The following is a 22,082-nucleotide window of genomic DNA, read 5'->3' as shown; positions in this document are numbered from 1 at the left end:
ACAAACAGATAACAAGAAGGGAAAACTTTCGCTATACTTTCTTTTTGGCACTGAAAGAACATAGACTAAAATTATACCTATTTTTTTGACAGGAATAATAAATTGATTCCAGACAAAAAGGACAATTTTGGGAACAAGAGATAATGGAAAAATAAGGACTTTCCTTCCTAATGGAAGGGATTGGATGACTATAAAGCCACTAAAACAAGTTCCCCGAAGCCTTTGACCTCACTGGTTCTCCATGGCTTGCTTCAAACGTGAATATTTCTTCCAAAATGATTCACGATTCCTGGTTTCCATCTAAATGGCTGCCTCATTAATGAATAATTTCATTTTCAGGTATCACCATTTTTCGACCACTTCGTCCTTATCTTGCCCTACTTTTGACATTAATGATGGTCACCGTTGTTTTGGAATACCACCACCTCAAAATGCTTGTGGAGTCGCACTCCCTTCATCCTCTTACGACACATTGGCAGTCAATTGACCTACAAAAGATAATTCGCTTAGAGAGAGACACTACGATTATAAGACCCCAGATTGCTGCTGATAGGTGCAAGGATGCAAAGAGGTGTGTATAACATTAACATTGAAGACACTCCACCCTCATTTGGTTCATTTTACGATAGAATATACCACAATACATCTAGTTTTAATTCTAATGAATCAAAGTAATGGCCTTGTCAAGGTCTTTGTGAAAGTCATAAAGTGGGATCACAAGAAAGTAATGGAGTAGATGATTTTCCAGGTTAATAAGGGAGTCTTCTAAGGGAATTAACCCTTCTGGAGAAAATCTGCCATTTCTTCTGGTCAATCTAATCAAAGTACACCACCAACAAACAATAAACAAAGTTCAAGAAGCGAAAGGGCAAGAATGTAAAAGTAGATGAAAATGGAAAAGTAAACGAAAGCAGAAAAATTAGAATGCTCCTATTTCAAGACATTCAAATAATATACTGCTCCAGCAAATTTGATTGCCATAATGTACATAGAAGGGATATATTTCATTTCGTAGAAATAAAAATTTAGCAACTAGTATATGAATAAGAATGAAAATCGGCTATTGAAAAAAACTAAACAAATGAGTACATAAATTTAGAAATTAAAGAGAAGGTGTTCTAAGTATGATGATAAAGGTCACCTCAGCATATATAATCAGATAAATATCTTCACTGCACTCTTGTCCATCACCTATTATTTTACATTTTTATTTCATAAAGTATGCATAAAAACAATACTCTAATGTTAGGCAGTGTGCTTCTGATTCTTCGAAAGCAGTATAGCAGTAGCAGTATTTGGCTCAAAACCTGAGGGGCATTTAATTATTTTGATTTAAAAGAAGTTTAAAAAGATATTATTTCACAGTGATTTAAATCACATCCATATGTTTAATTTAATGGAAAAATTCACACCATGTCTCTCTACATTTGAAAGAAATACAGGTAAAGCATCAGGATTTGCCCAAAAAAAAACTGGGTTTAAATCCATAACTGTAATCTGATTTAAATATTTTATATTATTTAGTATGTATTAGAGTATTTTACCCCTAAAACATTAGAATGTCAAGTGATGTACAGCTTAAAAAGCAAATTTCAGAATATGCTAAATCAAATATTTAATGTTTGTCAAATTCTCACAGATAAAATTAAACTTAAAAATATAAACAAAAATGTGCCTGAGATATTTCAGTGACTTAAATACAAACACCATCACAGATTATAATAACAGACGAAATGTCATGAAGTTCATTTTAAATACAGTATCAAAGTACTGTATCGTTCAAAGTTAGGCATGTTTTGCTGTTAATAAAACCTATGCAATGGCTGTTTTGATTTCATTCTTGCAACAGGAATAGGCCTATCTTTGAAAGTCGTATACTAGTAGAAATCCCTGGCTGCCAGCATGGTTAAGATCTAGTAGGTATGCTCAGAAACCAATGTATCCTATCGTAAGTCCATAACAGTCCCATGGTGTATGTATGACCATACTGTGCCATACTAATACCCTTATGAACTTGTATAAGGTGAGGGATACTTCATGAATGCGTGTAACTCATTCCTGGCTGCACATCAATGTAACAGACAGGAAGAGAGATTTAACTAATTCATAATGTGATGCTTTTAGTTATGGGCACTGCATGTGAATAACAAGTTGCTCATATACTGTATTATACTGCTAGTTTTTGTTTATAAAACTAAACAATAAATAGGTTTCACCATTTAAAGTAATTTTTCAAAGCATCATCAAGGTATTCTTGAGGTTTTTGGTCAATTTTCACAAATGCAATTTAACTTTTTGAAAGTATTTTCACTAAAAACTCATGCCAAGGATATATGTGTTCTCAAACACAGGAATATCAGTTCACAACTGTTATTTTTAAAGACAAGAACAATTGAATTCTTTACAGAAACGCTAATGGACGCCTATGCATTATCATCATGGTGACATCATCTCCTGTCAACAAGGATGCTAGAAAAGCAGTCAGGGAAACATGGGCCCATAAGTCTCTATTGCCATCTAATGTGACAGTACTTTTTATTTTGGGTAGAACAATGGATGAATTTGTAATGGTAAGTACAATTTCTATTCCCAGATATTTTAATATGGTCACCAAGTCTACAAGAAAATTCTTATCCAATATAAAAGAGAATTAAAATATGCGGCGCCAAGCATAAAATTTGAAGTTTTATTTTTCTGATCCTCATTATTTGAGTCTGGGTGTTTATGTCAACATCAAAGCAATTTCTAAATTAAGCTACATTTAGACAATACTGTGGTCAAATTTTGGAAATTACAGTATTTTAGTCATAGTATAGGTGGATTTTTATATCAAAATGTACCTCTTTTACGGTGCATAAGTGCCAAAGTTCTATTGATGTTCACCTATAATTTCAAGACTTTAAGTGGAGCCAAATATGAACATCATAATTTTCACTGCTAATAAATATTAAGAAATCTCAAATGATAAAGCTTCATTTAACTTTAATTCAAATTCAAGAATCACTGTAATATGCTTGGTGTTGTTCACTAATTGTAGAGCATTAATAACATTTACAATGCTTAAAAATGTACCATTCATTATACATTTCTCCCTGATTATAAAAAGGGGTTTTGGAGGCCGGGTTGGGACCTGTGTTATGGGAGAGCTATGCTACAAACAATGCCTTGCAATTTTTCATAGGTATTTCAGAGGACTGAGGACCAATTCAATGAGCCACTATTGAACACACAAATCAAAGCTTTTTGTAAGCAATACCAGGATCAAACTTAACTATAAATGGATAACTTAATTACCAGGGATGTGACTAGTAAAAAAATTACTTATGCACTTCTACAGAGTGCTACATACAGTAAACTCTTGATTATCTGGGTGTCTACGATTATCTATGAATTGAAATGTAATGAAATAATTGACTTTGTAATTCCACACACTTTATTTAAAAACACACGACCCAGGTTTCGACGTTGAACGTCATCATCAGGTGGTCCTCCTGATCATAGGAGGGGGGGGTTGGTCAGAGAGGGAGGTCGGAGGGGTAAAAAAGGTTACAATGTAGCTGGGAAGAAAAGAGAATTACATTTTTGATTTAGAAGAGTGGTAGGTCTAGGAGTGGGGAGTGGGAGGGATACAAAATTTCGTTGGCAAGATCATCTTTCCAACGGACACATTTCAAAATTTCTAACTGCTCCAAAGCATCGAGCCTTTGACCTTTTTCTTCAAAATGAATAATTTTTGTCACAAAGTCACTTTTGTGATCACTTTCGATGAGGTGTTTTGCAAAGAGGGATGTTATGTTCTTATTTTTTACACATGTTTGGTGTTCTTTAATCCTTTCTTTAAATTTCCTTCCTGTTTGTCCAATATACTTTGTGCTACAATCCGAGCACTTTAACTCATACACTCCACTCCTCTCGTTTTCGGGGACTTTGTCTTTAGTGTGAGAGATCAGGTTCTTAAGGCATGAACGACTGTAAAAGGCACATTTAATTTTTTCTTTAGGTAAACTTTTAATTACTTTTTGAGAAATAGTCCCAAGATATAGTATTCTCCGCCATTTGGCAGTGGGATCTTTTACATGTTCGGGGTTGTAAATGTGGCTTAAGGCTATTTTTGTAAGTTTATTCCGGTAAAGTTTATTTATTAGATCTTCTGAATACCCATTGTTTACTGCTAACGTTTTAATTACATTAAGTTCCTTATTTACATTGAATTTTGACATAGGGATAGCGGTCAAACGGTGGATCATTGCATGAAATGCCGAAAGCTTTTGGGTGAAGCAATGCCTTGAAGAGGAATTAATTAACTGGTCTGTATACATTTCTTTCCTAAAAATGGAATACTGTAACCCATCTTTGTCTTTAGAAATGGATAGGTCGAGGAAATTCAGGGAACCTTTTTCCTCTTTTACACACAACCTTGCCGAAGACATCCTCATCCGGAAATCCATCCCAGTTCCAGTTATAAGTGAACTTTGTGCATTACTTAAGACGTGTGTTTCCCAAAATTATTTCATTTTTAATGGTACCTATTTCCAACAACCCAATGGTTTAGCCATGGGCTCGCCCTTGTCCCCACTCCTGGCCGATATGTATATGGACAATTTTGAAAAAGTTTTGTTCTCCTCAGCCTACCCTCTCATTAATAATGTATTTTGTTGGTTAAGATATGTAGACGATGTCTTCTGTGTGTGGACAGGTTCTGATAGGCAACTAGATCAGTTTCTAGCACATCTAAATTCTATCAATTCTAATGTACAATTCACGTGTGAAAAAGAGGAAAAAGGTTCCCTGAATTTCCTCGACCTATCCATTTCTAAAGACAAAGATGGGTTACAGTATTCCATTTTTAGGAAAGAAATGTATACAGACCAGTTAATTAATTCCTCTTCAAGGCATTGCTTCACCCAAAAGCTTTCGGCATTTCATGCAATGATCCACCGTTTGACCGCTATCCCTATGTCAAAATTCAATGTAAATAAGGAACTTAATGTAATTAAAACGTTAGCAGTAAACAATGGGTATTCAGAAGATCTAATAAATAAACTTTACCGGAATAAACTTACAAAAATAGCCTTAAGCCACATTTACAACCCCGAACATGTAAAAGATCCCACTGCCAAATGGCGGAGAATACTATATCTTGGGACTATTTCTCAAAAAGTAATTAAAAGTTTACCTAAAGAAAAAATTAAATGTGCCTTTTACAGTCGTTCATGCCTTAAGAACCTGATCTCTCACACTAAAGACAAAGTCCCCGAAAACGAGAGGAGTGGAGTGTATGAGTTAAAGTGCTCGGATTGTAGCACAAAGTATATTGGACAAACAGGAAGGAAATTTAAAGAAAGGATTAAAGAACACCAAACATGTGTAAAAAATAAGAACATAACATCCCTCTTTGCAAAACACCTCATCGAAAGTGATCACAAAAGTGACTTTGTGACAAAAATTATTCATTTTGAAGAAAAAGGTCAAAGGCTCGATGCTTTGGAGCAGTTAGAAATTTTGAAATGTGTCCGTTGGAAAGATGATCTTGCCAACGAAATTTTGTATCCCTCCCACTCCCCACTCCTAGACCTACCACTCTTCTAAATCAAAAATGTAATTCTCTTTTCTTCCCAGCTACATTGTAACCTTTTTTACCCCTCCGACCTCCCTCTCTGACCAACCCCCCCCTCCTATGATCAGAAGGTATATATAGCCAGCGTGCTTCTATGAGGACCACCTGATGATGACGTTCAACGTCGAAACCTGGGTCGTGTGTTTTTAAATAAAGTGTGTGGAATTACAAAGTCAATTATTTCATTACATTTCAATATGTTATGCAAATTCCACAAAGTTACGCCTGAGACAACAAATTTTATTATCTATGAAACTATCAACCCAGCACTTTGCATTTTTAATTATATTACAATAATTAAGATAATTAAGCACTTTGAAACTTCAGTGTAATTAAAAATATATAAGTTTGAAATACTTGGGCTTTATTAAGTTTTTGATTTCACAAAACGGATAGTTATCAATAATATTCAATGCTTTCATTTAAACCTTTTTGTACTATCAGTATTTTTCCATTTTTGAGTACCTCACATGCTTGAGAAATGGAAAAAATGTACTTTCCATTGCTAAAAATATCAATTAATCATAAGGAATGAAAAAAGAAGTCCCTCTCTCAATATATATCCATTTATATCACAACCATGTTTTCTACATATTTTGGTTATCCATGTTTTCCAATTATCCATGCTTTGTCTTGCATCCATAAGCATGGATAATCAAAAGTTTACTATTAATGTAAAAGCAAGTCAATTTTCCCTCATGGCAGGATCCAAACAGACATGAATGTGCTCTGGGTAGATTCAACACATTACACATACTGCTCTTTTTTCAATGATTATGCACATTATTTTTTTAATAATTGCATAACAAACATAATCACTCAGAAAGAAGTAAGATTTCAATTTAACCACCCAACACTTTTCTTGGAATATTTTACAGCAAAAGTATAAGAAATTCATATCTTTTGATGAAATAATTAAGTGATGTAGTTATTGCAGATGTTATTGTATGTTAAATAACTCCTTCGATTTCAATTAGTATACTAAGAGGCAATGATATTGACTGCGACATACTGCGATTTCATATATTGCAATGGAAAATGAGTCAACAGTTACAAAAAGTTTTGTAGCTTCCTGAGGAAACAATTAGCTATAAATAAAATAGCTACACATAACTATTTAATACATGCATGGAACCAAAAGAACAATGAATTACTTGGTATGTGACTTATTCAATGAAATTTTTAAAGGAAATGAATTAATTGCAATTGCATAGGATCCAATTATAAATGTACTAATTGATTGCATATTTCATTTGAAATTAAGTTTCAGATTTTTGAATCTAAAATAAATGGCACAGCCCATATAACATAGAGCTATGTTTATAGTGATATACTATAGCCGTAGAAAATATATTTCCCTAGGTCATAATTTGTTAGAGTAGTTGTTGTCCACGGTATTGATGCGTTGTTTTGTTATTCAAAAGCATCAATGAAAAAGCCAAGCCCATTCACATAGCATTAAGGCACCGACAGCGAGTACTATTTCACAGTTGCAGGCCACTGGTTGTCCACCAGTGACTTAACCATATTCTGGTTTTATAGTTTCACCAATGAAAAGATGAAAAGCATGCAGAAAATTGACTGATTTCCAAAAGAGAGAGTTTTAGCAGAGAAACAAAAATAGGTAATAAAAGTGTAAGGATGATGATATGATACCTTCATGAATGGAAGGAAATAAGGCACTCAGGAGTATGTCAGGTGTCACTGACCAGCCTTAGGAAGGAGATTTTAGGCAACATGGAATTGTGAATGTTCCTGTAATATTTGTAATTTGAACCTTTTAAATTTTAGGTCCACTCAATTAACTAATACCCTAATCGATTTTATACTGATGTCTATAAAAACTTTAATTAAGGTAAATCATAAGAATAAGACATCCAAAATGTGTCAAGTGAAATAAAAGGTTATTTTTATTTGCAGAAATCAATATATGAAGAAGCGATGGTGCACAGAGATATTGTAGTAGAAGATTTTATTGATAGCTATGAAAACCTAACACTGAAGTCCCTCTTTAGTCTGAAGTGGGTTTCAAACAACTGTGAAGGAGCAACACATCTCATGAAGGTAAAATTTCTTACCGTATTACCAGTAAATTTAAATTAATACAGAAACATAAATACTGCATATGACACTTATACGTTCAAGGAGTATGATTGTACATACAATACAATGGCACTTGCAATATTTTCAGACTGATGATGACATGTTGATATTAACTGAAAATTTAGAGAAGATCTTACTGGAAGTAAGTATAAGAACTATTTCATAATAACATTGTGGAAGAAATTAAATGTCCAATAATTCAGTGATGCATTGGGAAGCATACAAATTTATCCAAAATAATATGGGCAAATAACCTTGTTTTACAGATAAACCTGAAAATTAACTTTGATAAATCTTCCGCAAAGAGTGATGGCAACTTCAGACAAACCAATTACATAAAAAATCATTCAATCCAGCAACAGATTTATAGCCCACATTTAAATGGCACAAAAGAAATAAGTACTACAGGAATATACATACTTGGCTACCTCTACCAAAAAGTTAAACCAATTAGAGACAAGGACTCCAAATGGTTCCTGCCCTACACACTATATCCGAAGGAATACCTTCCAGATTTCATCTCGGGGACAGCTTATATTATAGCAGCTGGCAATGGATTACAGAGAACCATGAAGGCTATTCTAATGTATGCATTAATTCATTGACTTTCACCTGTGCTAAGAAAGTGACCAACAAATAATTTGTCTAAACATCATTGCCTAGTTAAGAAGCCAGGTTTATAAAATTTTAAAAGATTACAAACTGATTTTTGACTTCTTTTACAGGAACTCATTATTGAGTGAATCAGTACTGCCTTTGGAGGATGTTTTTATTACAGGAATTATAGCCAATCAGGCTATGGATATTCCTCTTTTACGAGGTAACCTACTATTTCATAAAACTAATCCACTCATATTTCCATGGTCAGTGAGTGAGATTGCAACTTGCTTCTACCATCATTCCATTGCAATTCATGGATTGAAAGCTAGTGAAATCATAAAAGGTTGGCAGTTCATCAAGAGGATCAATCAAGAGAAGTGCACTTCCTTGACTGCGTATTTTTACAAATCATTTTTCAGTGTTTTAGTACTTTTTGGACTTGCATAACTCACTGTTTAATAAATAATTTCCACAAAATAGAATGGCTTGTATTTTAAACAATTAAATATCAGCACATACTATACTCACTCATGGGTAAAACTTGATGTTTTATTTAAACAAGTGTGTAAGCAATATGAAGTCAGAAACACCTCTCTCACCCACCCCTTCCCCCATAAGAATGGTATAAAAATGGACCGCAACTTCAATAATTTGTACCTGATGACGACGCCTAAGTATAGAAACTAGTAGCACCAAAATAAAGAACAGTGGAAAAATACATTGTGTTCTTCATTTAATGAATCAGAATCATGTTCCATCTTTACCTTTCCCTTACATACAAGTAAAGTTATTATGTTTATGAAAAAAATTTCCGATTTTTTCCGATTCCGAAAAATTTCCTGGCCAGATTTCAAGAGAAATACGTGTTTTGGGGTCCCCTTAAGACATTTTGGCAATTTACCAAATCATTTTCCTATATGTTGTAGGTTTTTGCGGGCTTGATAGATAAAAAATATTAATTTGAGTAATAAGAAGTTTTATATTTAAAATTTTTATTAAGAATAAGGAAATTGCCTATATCTAAGCCAAAATCCAACTAATGGAAATGACCATTTTGGTTTGTTTTCAATATGCATCAGTGGAATCACAACCAAAAATACTATTTTATAGGGATATGGTATCTGCAAACTACTTTTTCCATGTTTAATAACAGCACCACTCAAAATATAGTTGAAATACCTGGGTGATCTGAAAACTTTCTGATCTCAACACGAAAGTAGCAGCACTCTTTAACAAGAGTTGGGGAAAATCAATATGCCTAAGCAAATCAAAGATGAGCTGTATGCTGTGCTTGGGGATTCTCCAGCATCAATTACAACCGTGAAAATTTGGGCAGATGAATTTAAACATGGCCAATGACAAGCATTCAGGATGGCCAAAAACTACAACATTACCGATAACATCGATTTAGTTCACCAAATGCTACTGGACGACTGTCCAATTATGGTTAGGGATATATCACAGGCGATGGACACGTTGAAAGAATGCATTTGTCAAGTATTGAAAAATGAAAAATTGGACATGCACAAGTTATCTGCACATTGGGTGCCACATTTGCTCACTTTGGACCAAAAACATACTAAAATGAACATTTCCAAAGCCTTGTAGGAGCAAGTTAAGGGAAGCAGGTCAGATTTTTTGCATCCATTCAGAACTGTTATGGAAACTTGGATCAACTACTACACTCCTGAGATGAAAGAACAGCTAAAACAGTGGAATGCAAAGGGTTACGCAGATTCGAAAAAGGCAAAGACAGTTCCATCGACTGGGAAGGTGATGATGACTTTATTGGGATGGTCAAGGAATTGCGTCCATCAATTGTCTTCAAAAAGGTAAAACAATAACTAGAGAATATGATATCATGCATCATTACTTGATGAGCTGAAGGCAGAAATTGCAAACAACGACTACATTTGAAGAGGAAGAAAGTGCTTTTCTTTCATATTTACAGACAATATTAAGGATGGATCAGGCAAAACTTTTTTAAACTTTTGTCATCAAAGTACATTAAAATAACATACAACTTAACAGCAATGTAGACAATTTGCTAACAGAGCATGATAAAAATGTGTGCATGCAATTGTAAAGGGTAAATCTCTACAACAATATTAGTTTTATCTAGTTAATACTGACCAGAGTGTTTTACAGAGAAACCTGTCGCACCAATTTAAATTTTTATGCATCTAAAGATAATCGTACAGATCGTAACTCAAAAAGCTAAATCCCAAATTATAGTCTTCAAAAAAGTTGTACTTGCAGTAACACAATTTTAAATACTTTTATGAAGAAGTGTTTCTGCAATATTGTCATTCTCCAATTATGAGATCTGTTCAAAAAGTAAGGTAAACATATTTGTATTGCTTAGTACACAGCATAGTGCACCATTAGTTATTTCCAAAAGGTCAAATAATCAATACAGAGTACTATTTAAAAGTTCAATTCCATATGTGTAAAGCAATGCAAAAATATGCCTATATTTGTGGAGAAACAATACATGGAATTGCAAATTCAATATAGTTAAGTACAAGGTGAGCTTAACCCACACCTATGAAACCAACCTTAAGTCTGATCAATTTAACTGAGACTTATAAGCTATTTTGTTTAACTCAACAAAAACTATTTCCATTGACAGGAGAGAAGGGATAAACAATATCACCTTCCTTTTCTCTTGGATCGTCACAAAATACTGAATTCAACTCAGTCACATTTTTTAAATAACATATTATCATCCAGTTCCGAGAAGTCTTTACAGTCAAGCAATTATTAAATCTGATCATAGTTCAACTACTCCTGAACTTATCTCTTTTTGTCACTGATAATATTTTGATAGACAAACTCAAGAAATCTACCTGAATGTCTAATTTGGTTAAGGTACTTTTCAATTCCAAATATAGATGGACATTTATGGCTGCTATTCAACTCCACAATTATAATGAATGGCCAAAGAGTATGCAAGAAGAAGTAATCATTTTTTAAAACTTTTTGAGCAAGTTCAAAAACCTGACAAATTCTAGAGTTGCATCAACTCAAAAGGGTAAATAATGAAAATAATTCTGTCATATATTCAACATTGACCGCACTTCATTTATTGTTACCAGCAGTACATGACAGTGAAATGATAGTTGTGACAGTTAAATGATAGTTGAAAAAATGTCTTGAATTAACCATTCACCAAAACAAACATGAAAGGAAAATATGGTAGTAATTTCAACATAATTATGTCTACATAAAATAAAGTTGTTTAAACTTCACCATAAAAGTATGATGAAAAAATCTTACAAATGAAAATTAATGGCATGATTATTGATGCAACAATTTCAGTGTAAAAATCATTCGCCTTGACCAAGGCGACTGATTTTTACGCTCTGAAATTATTGCATTGAAATTTATATTAGCTGATGTTTCCGTTTAAAGTTATGGTTGCGAGATGTTCCTGCAGTTTCTTGGAATTTGGCAATGATTATTAATGGAGAGGATATTATGGTCAGATGAAAATTTTATCAATTTAACTGTTCTGGGATTAACTTCGACGAAGCTTTGGATATTTACAATTTAAATATTTATACTTTCCATAGAATTAATAAACGTGTTTGTTAATGTTCGTCGAAAAGTCCAAGTTAGCAAAAACAATTATACAAACAAACATGCTGTGCTTTGGGAAAAAGTTCTAATTTTAAACTTATAATTATAAATGCATGAGTTCAAATTTGAGTGTAGGCTGAAAGGACGACCCTTTCAACATTTTTCACAATATTTTTGATCCACCCAGCTAAACATTAAAAAAAAAGAATAAAAATGTTAATACTCACTACATAACCATAAGCTGAGAAGGACCAAGAAAGCTGGATCATCCCGGGCAAACTGAGCTTTGTTTTCTAAAAAAGTACACAAAGGATGGTTAGAAAGTGGGAGATAAAAAGGTAAACATAATTTTCAATGCATTTTATCTACATAATAAATGAATTATTAACCTTTTGGACTCATTGATGATGACATATAACAAACAAAATAACTATCATATTGTTATGAACACATATTGACTTTTAATATAAGTATGCAAGTACAAAATATAACTACTTTTTCACACTCGACGGACAAATATTAAAAGCCATCCTATGCCCTTGGTGTCTATATGCTGACTCTCCATCCTCAATAAGAGGGCTTGGTGCATGAATACCATATCTCAATTGAGAATTCCATATTTTAGTAATGAATGATGAACAGGTTGTCCAACAATCATGAATAATGGGAAGTCGGGATTATGCTTTCAGTTCAACAATGAGGAAAAATGAGAGCAAAGTACATGATAATGGTATCTATCAGCACTACATTAGGTGTTACACTACCACTTTGAAATTAATTAGTTTCAAAAAAGCTACCACCACCAGACATGCTTATCATAGAATATCCTGACGGCTTTGAAAAGCAGTGGATACACAGTTATCATGAGGAATGTAAAATAGTGCCAAATGGCATTTCATTGTCTTGGAAAGCATATGAATCTTTATGAACAATAATTGTAAAATAAAAGTATGCCAAGGACTTTTCTGTAAAAAATGGTAATGAAATTAATGTTTTTGCATAATTTATCAAGCAAAAAGTTAACTTGATGCTATATTATTAGCTTTAGGTGTTTTGCATATGTGGTTAAAATTTCATTTATTTGACTCCTGTATTGTATCAGCAACAGCCATTGCAAGTTGAAACATGTTCGGTTCACTTAAGCTTGCTTTTTGTGATGAAAAATGATTTACGGATGGTGTTCATTCACATTGGGGAAACGAAAGAGTCACATGGAGCTAGATCTGGACAATAGAGAATATGAAGAACACACTTCAAATTGATTGTTGTGAGATAATTGCAATATCATGGAGGGTTTGGCGAAACCCACTAAGCACAAGGATTTCTCATATGCAACTTATCTGTTACCAACATGAGGATGGCAACCGATGAAATTTTCAATATTTTCGACAGTGCTGCCAATGTAATTCAATAGTCTTTTCTCACAATGGCAATAGCAGTGTTAATGTTCACTTCTGTAGAAGTGACTGGAACTGGAGGTTGCATCTTCCTTTGAAATGGTCTCCACTCTTTCAACATTAGCAAACAGAACATGTATCAACTTGCAACAGCAGCTGCGGGTGCAACAAACATTATAAAAATAATGTAGTATCTCTTTATTGAATAGCCCTGGCACAATGCAATTGCTGAATGTGTACCCCATTCACCGTATACTTGCACGTTCCAGGTCTCTTTTGCACCTGGATGATATATAATTATATTGAATGAAAATGGCAGATAGAAGTATATTCGTATGTTGATAAAATTATTAATTTTATATACATTTAACAAAAGTAGTAACCTTGGATCAACGAAAAGAGATGTTATTCCTTTAGGTAAGTAAGAAAAAGTCTGAAAATATTCACGTTATATTATGTCCAGCAATATTAAACTTTGGTGCTGTTACCAATTGGTTCATAAAGAATGCATAAAAAATTAATAATAGTATATTAATATGAATCTTGAAGTAATTTACATACCCAAAAACTCTCTAAAATAATTCCATTTATTTTCTGCTTCCATGTGTTACCATAGACAAATTATTGAATGGGCCGGATTGAAGAGTATTTATTTATAATGGTTATTTTTTCTCAAAGCATAACAGATAAAGAATAGGCAAACACTAAAGTAGTATATAAATGGAATAGGACTAGCTTTTCATAATCCTGCCTTCATGGTGCAGGGTCACTCGGCAGCATTACAATAATTTTTCAAGGAAATGGTTAACATTATGTAGTCCCAGGATCTTTAAAAGTCAATAAAAAATGGTTTTTCCTTGATTTGCCAGTTAGCGTACCAGGAATGAATGAATATCTAAGCAATTTAATTGTACTGAGAAAATCTCTGGCAAAATCATCATGTGAGAATTATAATATCATGATAATGATGAAGAAAGTGGTTTTCCATTCATCCATGCAAACAATAAACACAGCAATCAACCTGAAGGTCGGTTTGGCAGGAATTCACCCAAAACTAAGGCCGACTGTGTGAGAAATTCACACATCAGGGTAGGGGACCAGATCCTTTCCCTGTGCCGGTTATGGTTTCCCATATGGATTTGGTAAAAAAATGACTCAGCTTGGGTGGAATTGAGGGTGCCCAGAGAGGCATGCCCGGAAAACAAACGTGGGCCCTCCATTCAGCAGTCCAATGCTTTACCCCTGGACTATGGTGACTCCCATTCATCCATGTGCTAGATAAATAATTGTTTTTTAGGTTACACGTTAAAATCGTTGAATGATGTGGAATTGGCAATCATAAGAGAACAAGATGGCCACAAAAGAGGTTTGTGTATTGTATAATAAGACAGGTGATCCTAATATTCAGCACATAATTCACAAAAATGCTTTCAGTGCACATTAAAAAATATCGGAACTTAAATGCAAAACTTAAGGCATTTAATTTTGATCAACATGCAGAGGCCTCAGAGAAGGCCAAAAGCTTTAAATTTCTGGAATGTTAAGTGTCCTTTTATGTGTTATCTGTTTTATTTTTGTGTTCTATTGTGCTATCCAAATGTTATATTGCTCTTGTGAGTGCTTCTGCATGGTCATTTCTTATTCCATATTCTTCCAGACATCTGAGCAGTCAATTGACATAGAAAAAACACTTCCCGCTCATGTATAGGGAAAGGTATTTCAGGGTCAACCAACTCCCTAAGGATTCCCAAAGTGCTTTGGATTTACTGATGGAACCTTAAACATTCTACATTATTTCTATGTAAAAAGGGTCAAAGCTGCACACATGAGTTTTTTCATATAGACGAAGGAATTTCAGAAATATTTGGGGACTTTTGTCCCTGAAATCCAAGCAATTCAATAATGTCCATCCTGCCGTTGACTGTTCCATTTGTTTTTATTCTAATCATCTAGGATTTAAAAATAATTCCAATGATACTTACACATCACAGCAAAACAATTCGAAATACTGTCAATTTTTGAATTACTTGTTATTTAGGCAGAGAGGATTTCATAACTTTTGAAAAAACATGAATGAAAACAAATTCATATGCAAGAAACATTAAAATCAATATATCCCAAAGCATTTGTCCCAAAGAGATATAAACATAGTATATTTTTGATGCAAATTTTCTTTGCTGCAAAACAGCTTAATTTTGTGTTTTGATTAGTAACATTTTATTAAATATTACAAAATGTTTTGCTTAATTTTAAAGAAAATACTAAGCCTTCCACAAGATAGAAGACAATATAATAATATAATCTAATAGTTATGAAATCAATGGCTTTGGATACACTAAGAAAATCATATGATTTCATTGATATGAATTTTGAACACCATTTGCCAGAGTTAGTGTGTGCTACAAGTTGACTTTAATAAACCATTTGCCAACAAATGAAAATTTCCAGAGAGAAATGCCACAACAGCATGTTATGTGCAGCTGTTTTCCTCAGTACCAAGTCAAAGCAACATTCGTGAATATTCCAATGGTTCTTAAAACAGTTTACAATGATTAATTTCAATTATCACTAACAAGCTAATAATACATAGGAAATATATTAATAAACACAACCTTGTGGAACCTATTTAACAAATACTTACGTTTCCTATACTGAAAATCTCTATATACTTTCTGAGGTGCAACTAGTAAATGTAGCATCTGCCATGCAGCACTCTCGAAGTCCATTTGCTGAAATTTGAAAAGGCGCCTCAGGTATTTGTAGCGTTTGGCAGCAGCAGACATGCAATCTTGTCTGTGAAAAAATGATATGCAAATACATCTAAAATTGTGATAACAATTATTCAGGATCATAATTAATACGGCACTCTGTCTCCTTAGTGGGTAACATGCCTACTGGCTGACCTGGAATGGCATTAATATCTGGAACTGCCTTCATTCACCCGAGCACCTTGAACAACCCCATGATCTATCAGTTATGATGTGGCAAATTATTTGCATGTCAGTTTCATATGGGTAAAATCATTAGAATTCTAATTTGTTGCCCATTGCCATTTATGTCCGGAAATATAAGCATACTAACAAGAGGGTTACATTTTATCCAAGTTATCCTTATGAACATTCCCAGCTGAAATGAGATGAATTATTTTTTGGGTGCTTAAGATTCTTAAGACACCACCGGAGACATAGGGAATTTTCCTCCTCTTTTTAAGCTATATATTACATTAATTTCATATTCTGCGATGCTTACTTCATGGCGAGTTCTATTAATCTCTATGGGAGCAACACACATATAAATAGGTTGGCATACGTGGATTTTATTTTAAAACATACTATTACTATTGTATAGTACATGATAGTTGAGCAAGATATATGCGAAATAATAGGCCGAAATACATTTTTGATGCACTAAGGCTAACACATTAATAACAATGACAAAAATAAATTGTTATCAAATGCTGAAGAAACACAAGATACATGGAGTACACTTATATAAATGTTTATTCTTTTTATTAATAATAATAAAAAATTTCCTCTTCATTCTCAGATTCAGTAATTTTTACACTAATTTCGGTACCATGGGCAAAATTCCAATGAATTTCCACCAGTTTAAATACGGGTTCTGATTGTAATTTATGCCTCGTAATTTTTCCGCCAAGCCAATTTTAATATTTTCAATTATTTCTTTTTTCAAATAGTTAAGAATGCTTGCGGCCTTCTATAGTTGCTATATATGCATTATCTTAAGGGCACATTGCAAAGGGAACCATTTTAAGCTGTATAGCAGCAATAACATGAGGAATGATGTTAGATAAAATTACTACCGGTCCTGACGGTGGCACTTTGGTAATATGGCACTTTCACAAAAAATTCTACACTAACTCAGGAAAACATATGAACACAATAATGTCAATTTCTTTCGTCAGCATTAGTTCATTACCATGAATTAATACTGCGCCTACAACAGACATTCAGTAACAAATTTGTGAACTTCATAGAAATCGCCGTTTTACAACGTGAATTTCTTACCTGTACGTCGCTGGTGGAGGAAGATAGGAAGCTCTCCTAAATTGACTGTTTATCGATGACGGACTGCGACTCGGAGGGGACAACGACATTTGTAGCGATTATTACAGACTGGTGACATAAAAACGTTACCTTGTAATAAAAGAAAGAGCATAGAGATGTAAGGCTTCTTGAATAACATTCAGGGAGGATAATGCGTCAATGTCATATAATTTCAAACACACAAAATATTATCAGTGAACCTTTTAACGGAGCTTCCCATAGTTCGAATACGACAAAGGAATAAAAATTTTGACGATAATCGGTGTTGAACCCGAATAATACGCCACGCTGGAAGCGAAACTGGCTATCTTTCTTGCGATTACTCAAAATGTGTGAAAGTTACCAATTTACATCGAAATAACAAAATAAACATCACTGACGTTTATTTAATATCATTCTCTCCCCTACGATTCACAGTCAATTGAATGACGAAATCGACATGCTGCGCCCGACGGATGTGGAAGTGACGTCATCATGGGCGCAACTTTGAAAATGGAAGTTGTGCCACAAGGATGGCTTCTAATCCAATAATAAAAGACCTTTGGCCTCATGGCAAAGAAGAATTGAATTATTTAAAAAGTAGAATTCTTCTCTTCATTATCCATAGTGGACTGTAGTAAGATGTGAGAAAGAGGCGGTTCATCATTTATTCTTACGAGTACCTATTATTATTATTAAGTAATCTACCGGTTAAAGTAGGTTTTGGATGGACACAACTACCAAATAAATATTTTGTGACTCCTGACAAAACAATCCAGGAATCTATTCTACAACAAAGTCCCTCTTCATCTCTGTGTACTGCCTTCATCCCGTCCAACATCCCTATCCTGTTCCTACATTTTCCTCGTTTGCCTTTCTCTCCTCTATTACAGTCTTCAGCATCCCACTGCCGATCATTATGCCCTTCACTCATTTTTTCTACCTCCTTAGGATGTCTCCCAACAAACCCCTCTCCTCGCCCACCATACCTGGTACTACCTCATTTGTTTTCTTTTCAATCCATTTCATCTTATCCATCCTTCTCCACACCCACATTTCAAAAACCTCCAATCTACATCTATCCTCCTGCTTCAGTGACCACGTTTCCGCGCCGTACATAGCTACGTTCCATATCAAAGTTTTTACGAGTCATTTATTAATATCCTTAACGTTACTCTCATCAACTCCCTCCTCCTTGTAAAAGCCTCTTTGCATAGTGCAATTCTTCTCCTTACACCCCTTCTACTTTGGCCACGTTGGTCCAAAACACTACCGAGATACGTAAACTGTTCTACCTGCTCTAGTTTTTGCCCTCCTATTTTAATGTTTAGCTTAGCCTTTTTCTTTCTAGAAAATTGCATAACCTTCGTTTTATTAAAATTGATGCTTGATTAATGCTTGCAACCCCTTGGCTGACTGACAAACTAAAGCTTGGTCATCAGCAAACCTAACTGATTTTACGAATTCCCCGCCCACTTTCATTCCTACCTCCAGTTCTTCCCATGCCTCTTTAATCATTTCCTCTGCATACAGGTTGAACAGCAATGGTGACAATGGGCAACCCTGCCTTACACCTCTTCCTAACACTGCCCATCCGGGCTCGCCATTCCCCACTCGCACCTGAGCAGTCTGAGACATGTAGAGGTTGCGAATTAGCCTCCTGTCCCTCCAATCTGTTCCTATTTTCTGCGATATGCTCATTAGTTTTTCCAAATTCACTCTATCCAAAGCCTTTTTAAAATCTACAAAACAGGCAAAAACATCCTGATACTATTGTACATTCAATCTCGATTAGTGATGTCATTAGTGTAATGGCATCACGTGTACCTCTCCCCTTCTTAAGCCCAATTGATCATCCCCTATATAATTATTTGCCTTGGTCTCCATTGTTTTGCTGATGATCCTGAGAACCACCTAGTTGCATGGGAAATCAAACTTATTGTCTGTAGTTCTCACATGGCGTAGCCTTTACCTTTTTCGGAATAGGAGCTAACACTGATCTCACAGAGTATTCCAGTATAAGCCAGATTCCTTCCTCATAGACACTAAAAATCAGCCCATATAGTCTCTTCCTACTGTATTTTCCCATAACTTTTTAGTAGTTCCACAGGAATGTTGTTCACCCCCATGGCCTTATTTGATTTCAATTCTCTTAATGCCCTTTCTATCTCATCATCGAATATGCCTGGACCTAAGCTATCCTCTACGTCGTGTTCTCTATCTATGTCTAACCTTGTTGGCCTAATTTCTTCGCCATACAGTTCTTCTATATATTACTTCCATATCTCAATAATATGGGTACCTAAATGTTTACTTCAATATTTTGTAAATATACCAAGTATTTGTACCTTTAGTATGTTTTAAATGATGAAGTTGTGTTTTATATGGCAAATGCAAAATATATTTATCTTGGATTGGAACCACCGAGATGCAGGCGGAATTGGAAGTATGTTTGAAAAAATATTAAATTGTTCTGTCAGTGTGTTGTTCACCTAATGACAATTTTCAGGTATAGATACTGGAATAAGAGTAATTTTTTAGTAATGGGATGGATTTTAACATTTTATCTACTAATTAGTATGTTAACATGGCTTCAGTGTAATTCAAAAAGTTGTTGTCCATAGTGAAATCAAAGACCACGCAGCCTTCTCTGTCTTAAGATAGACCCAAATAATGATGCTATGGGGTCAATTTTTAACGAAATATATTTATTTAAGCACTACCGTGAAGGGATAGTATCAGAACCCAATTGAAATATTTTCGCCAAGTTATCACAGTAATGAGTAAAGCTTTGAAATGAAATACAATTGAATCAAATCAGGCCAAATTTATTTCGATTCGCTAGTGAATTAGCTGCATTGGAGCTGAAAGTTCTTAGCACATTGAATCTACCTAATTCAGATATGACTCACAGTCTTTTCAGTTGATATTGCAGAGTTCTTTCTAACTAGCAGTTGGTTATCTGATTTAAAAATTATCCGTAAGTTGCAGAGAGATATTCCCTTCCTTCCTATCCACTCCCTTTCTTTCTCCTGTGGACTCAATGTTAGTGGCTGCATACGCTTCTTTCACCAGTTTCAGAGTTATTTTATTTTTATTTCCTTCAAGAAGTTTTGATTGGTAAAGCTATAATTTAGTGGCAAGGTTGGGAGGTTTAGATACTATGACTGCTGGAGTCTCTGAAAGGTTATCAATCATTAGATTGCAACATGTGCCTCTGCCCAGCGATGTGACGGTATTAAAAATTTTCTATGAGTGTATAGTATAACTTATATTCTATAATTCACATATTTTCGAGAAATGATGCCATAAGTTTTGTTCTCTCTACGGCCAGCTGGTTTCTAGCTCTCAAATCTCAAAACATTGAGGAGTCTTATTTTAAGCCATAATATTTCTATCTGAATTCTGACATTTTAAAAGATGAAAAAATAGTTTGTTTCTACATACTGTTTTTGTTTTTTAAAATCTCAATGGGTTCACAGTTATATTTTTGAAGGATAGTGCACTGGAGCTGATTTTTTCAACATGATTTTATCTATGTAATAATTTATGCACACCTTTTTTTGTTTATATCTGTGCAAGTCTGGTCAAGTCCTCTAAGCCTAGTACCTTTAAATATTGATAACTTAGTTTTTTACATTTGTCCTTGACACATCCCTTATTTGACTTTTCCTTGTCACTTTTAAAGTTGTTTCTTGCCTTCAATGTCCATACTTATTCTTAAGTGTATAGGATGGTAAAGCACAATTTACTTCCGACTTTTGGTTTGAAGTTTTTGCAGAGCATAAGTCCTGATCTTAGCAATTATTGTCAGACTGAAATTTACTTTTAAATGTTAAGACAGTAGTATAAATCACCCATTCAAGAAAATTTTTATTTTTAAACTCACTACTTAATTAAAATGTGTTCTTTGTTCTTGAAAAGTAGGTACCAGGTGTAAATACTGTGTGCAGAAGAATGATGTAGGACATAGGAGTGAACAACCAACCATCTCCACAAAACTTGTCAAAATATTTTTATTAAGGACAGCTAATTATCACTCGGATAGTCTAATTATGACTGTTCTTAACCACTATGTACCCATGGTCATGATCTTTCCATTATTTATCTCTCTTTGGACTCTTTACCTTTCCCATTCTCCTGCCTCTCACTCCAAAATCTGGGAGGTGAAAAGCTATTTGTGAGAAACAGAAGCCACTAAACTGGATTGGGTGAGCTTGGGTGTTGTGCACTGACTAACCTATATTGAAAAATCAGTCAGCAACACAGTTTGAATGGTAGTGGACCCCCAGTAGTCAGACCTTGGGAGCAGAGGGCATTATGGATTTAGGCCACATTTAGCTTTCCTAAATTACTGAAGTGATTCTCATCCTATGTATGTTTGGTGAAACCAGATATTTTATCATAGTTCTTACAAAATTTTCTTGTGTTTGAAGCAAGCAAGTTTATATGTTATTTTGTATTCCACCAGCTTAGGATGGAAGGGAAACTTCCTCGAAAAATTTGAGTGTTATACTCTTCCCACCCCTTTGTGCCCGTACCCATTGCCAATGCATATAAAACTTGTGCAAATCCTGAATAGAACTGTCACGATCTTCCCCTCTCCATCCTTCCTTCACCTTCCCACCCCAACCAATATATTCTCCCTACCTCCTTCAGCACCTTCTCCTCCATCCAGTATCATTGACCAGAATTTACAACAACTCCTTTGTCTCACTGATCTTTAATTAATTACAT

General features: G+C 34.3%; 2 protein-coding genes across 3 annotated transcripts in view; one reads left to right on the top strand and one right to left on the bottom strand.

Annotated features, from left to right (window-relative positions):
- Unc50 (Unc50 RNA binding protein) overlaps nucleotides 1-17,773 on the bottom strand; it is a 62,415-nt gene extending 44,642 nt beyond the window's left edge. For both annotated transcript variants that reach the window (XR_011701461.1, XM_071587594.1), the window contains exons 1-4: nucleotides 17,567-17,773; nucleotides 17,328-17,456; nucleotides 15,941-16,092; nucleotides 12,130-12,195 (exon numbers count right to left, since the gene is read on the bottom strand). Coding sequence is in view for 1 of the 2 variants with exons in the window: in XM_071587594.1 (XP_071443695.1) it covers nucleotides 12,130-12,195; nucleotides 15,941-16,092; nucleotides 17,328-17,416 (307 nt within the window). In the remaining variant the exon portion in view is untranslated. The remainder of the gene's footprint in view (nucleotides 1-12,129; nucleotides 12,196-15,940; nucleotides 16,093-17,327; nucleotides 17,457-17,566) is intronic.
- LOC139690641 (beta-1,3-galactosyltransferase 1-like) lies at nucleotides 97-9,025 on the top strand. Its single transcript, XM_071588129.1, has 7 exons — nucleotides 97-257; nucleotides 340-571; nucleotides 2,408-2,570; nucleotides 7,538-7,681; nucleotides 7,809-7,862; nucleotides 7,987-8,306; nucleotides 8,446-9,025. Exons 1-7 carry the CDS (start codon nucleotides 242-244, stop codon nucleotides 8,765-8,767), a joined length of 1,251 nt encoding a protein of 416 aa, XP_071444230.1. The 5' UTR covers nucleotides 97-241; the 3' UTR covers nucleotides 8,768-9,025.
- Nucleotides 17,774-22,082: the final 4,309 nt, after the last annotated feature.

This window comes from Hetaerina americana, unplaced genomic scaffold (genome assembly GCF_022747635.1).
Source record: "Hetaerina americana unplaced genomic scaffold, ioHetAmer1.1.p SCAF_3, whole genome shotgun sequence".
Lineage (NCBI taxonomy): Eukaryota > Metazoa > Arthropoda > Insecta > Odonata > Calopterygidae > Hetaerina > Hetaerina americana.
Note: the sequence above shows the minus strand (reverse complement) of the source record. Positions and strands in the feature narration are given on the sequence as shown.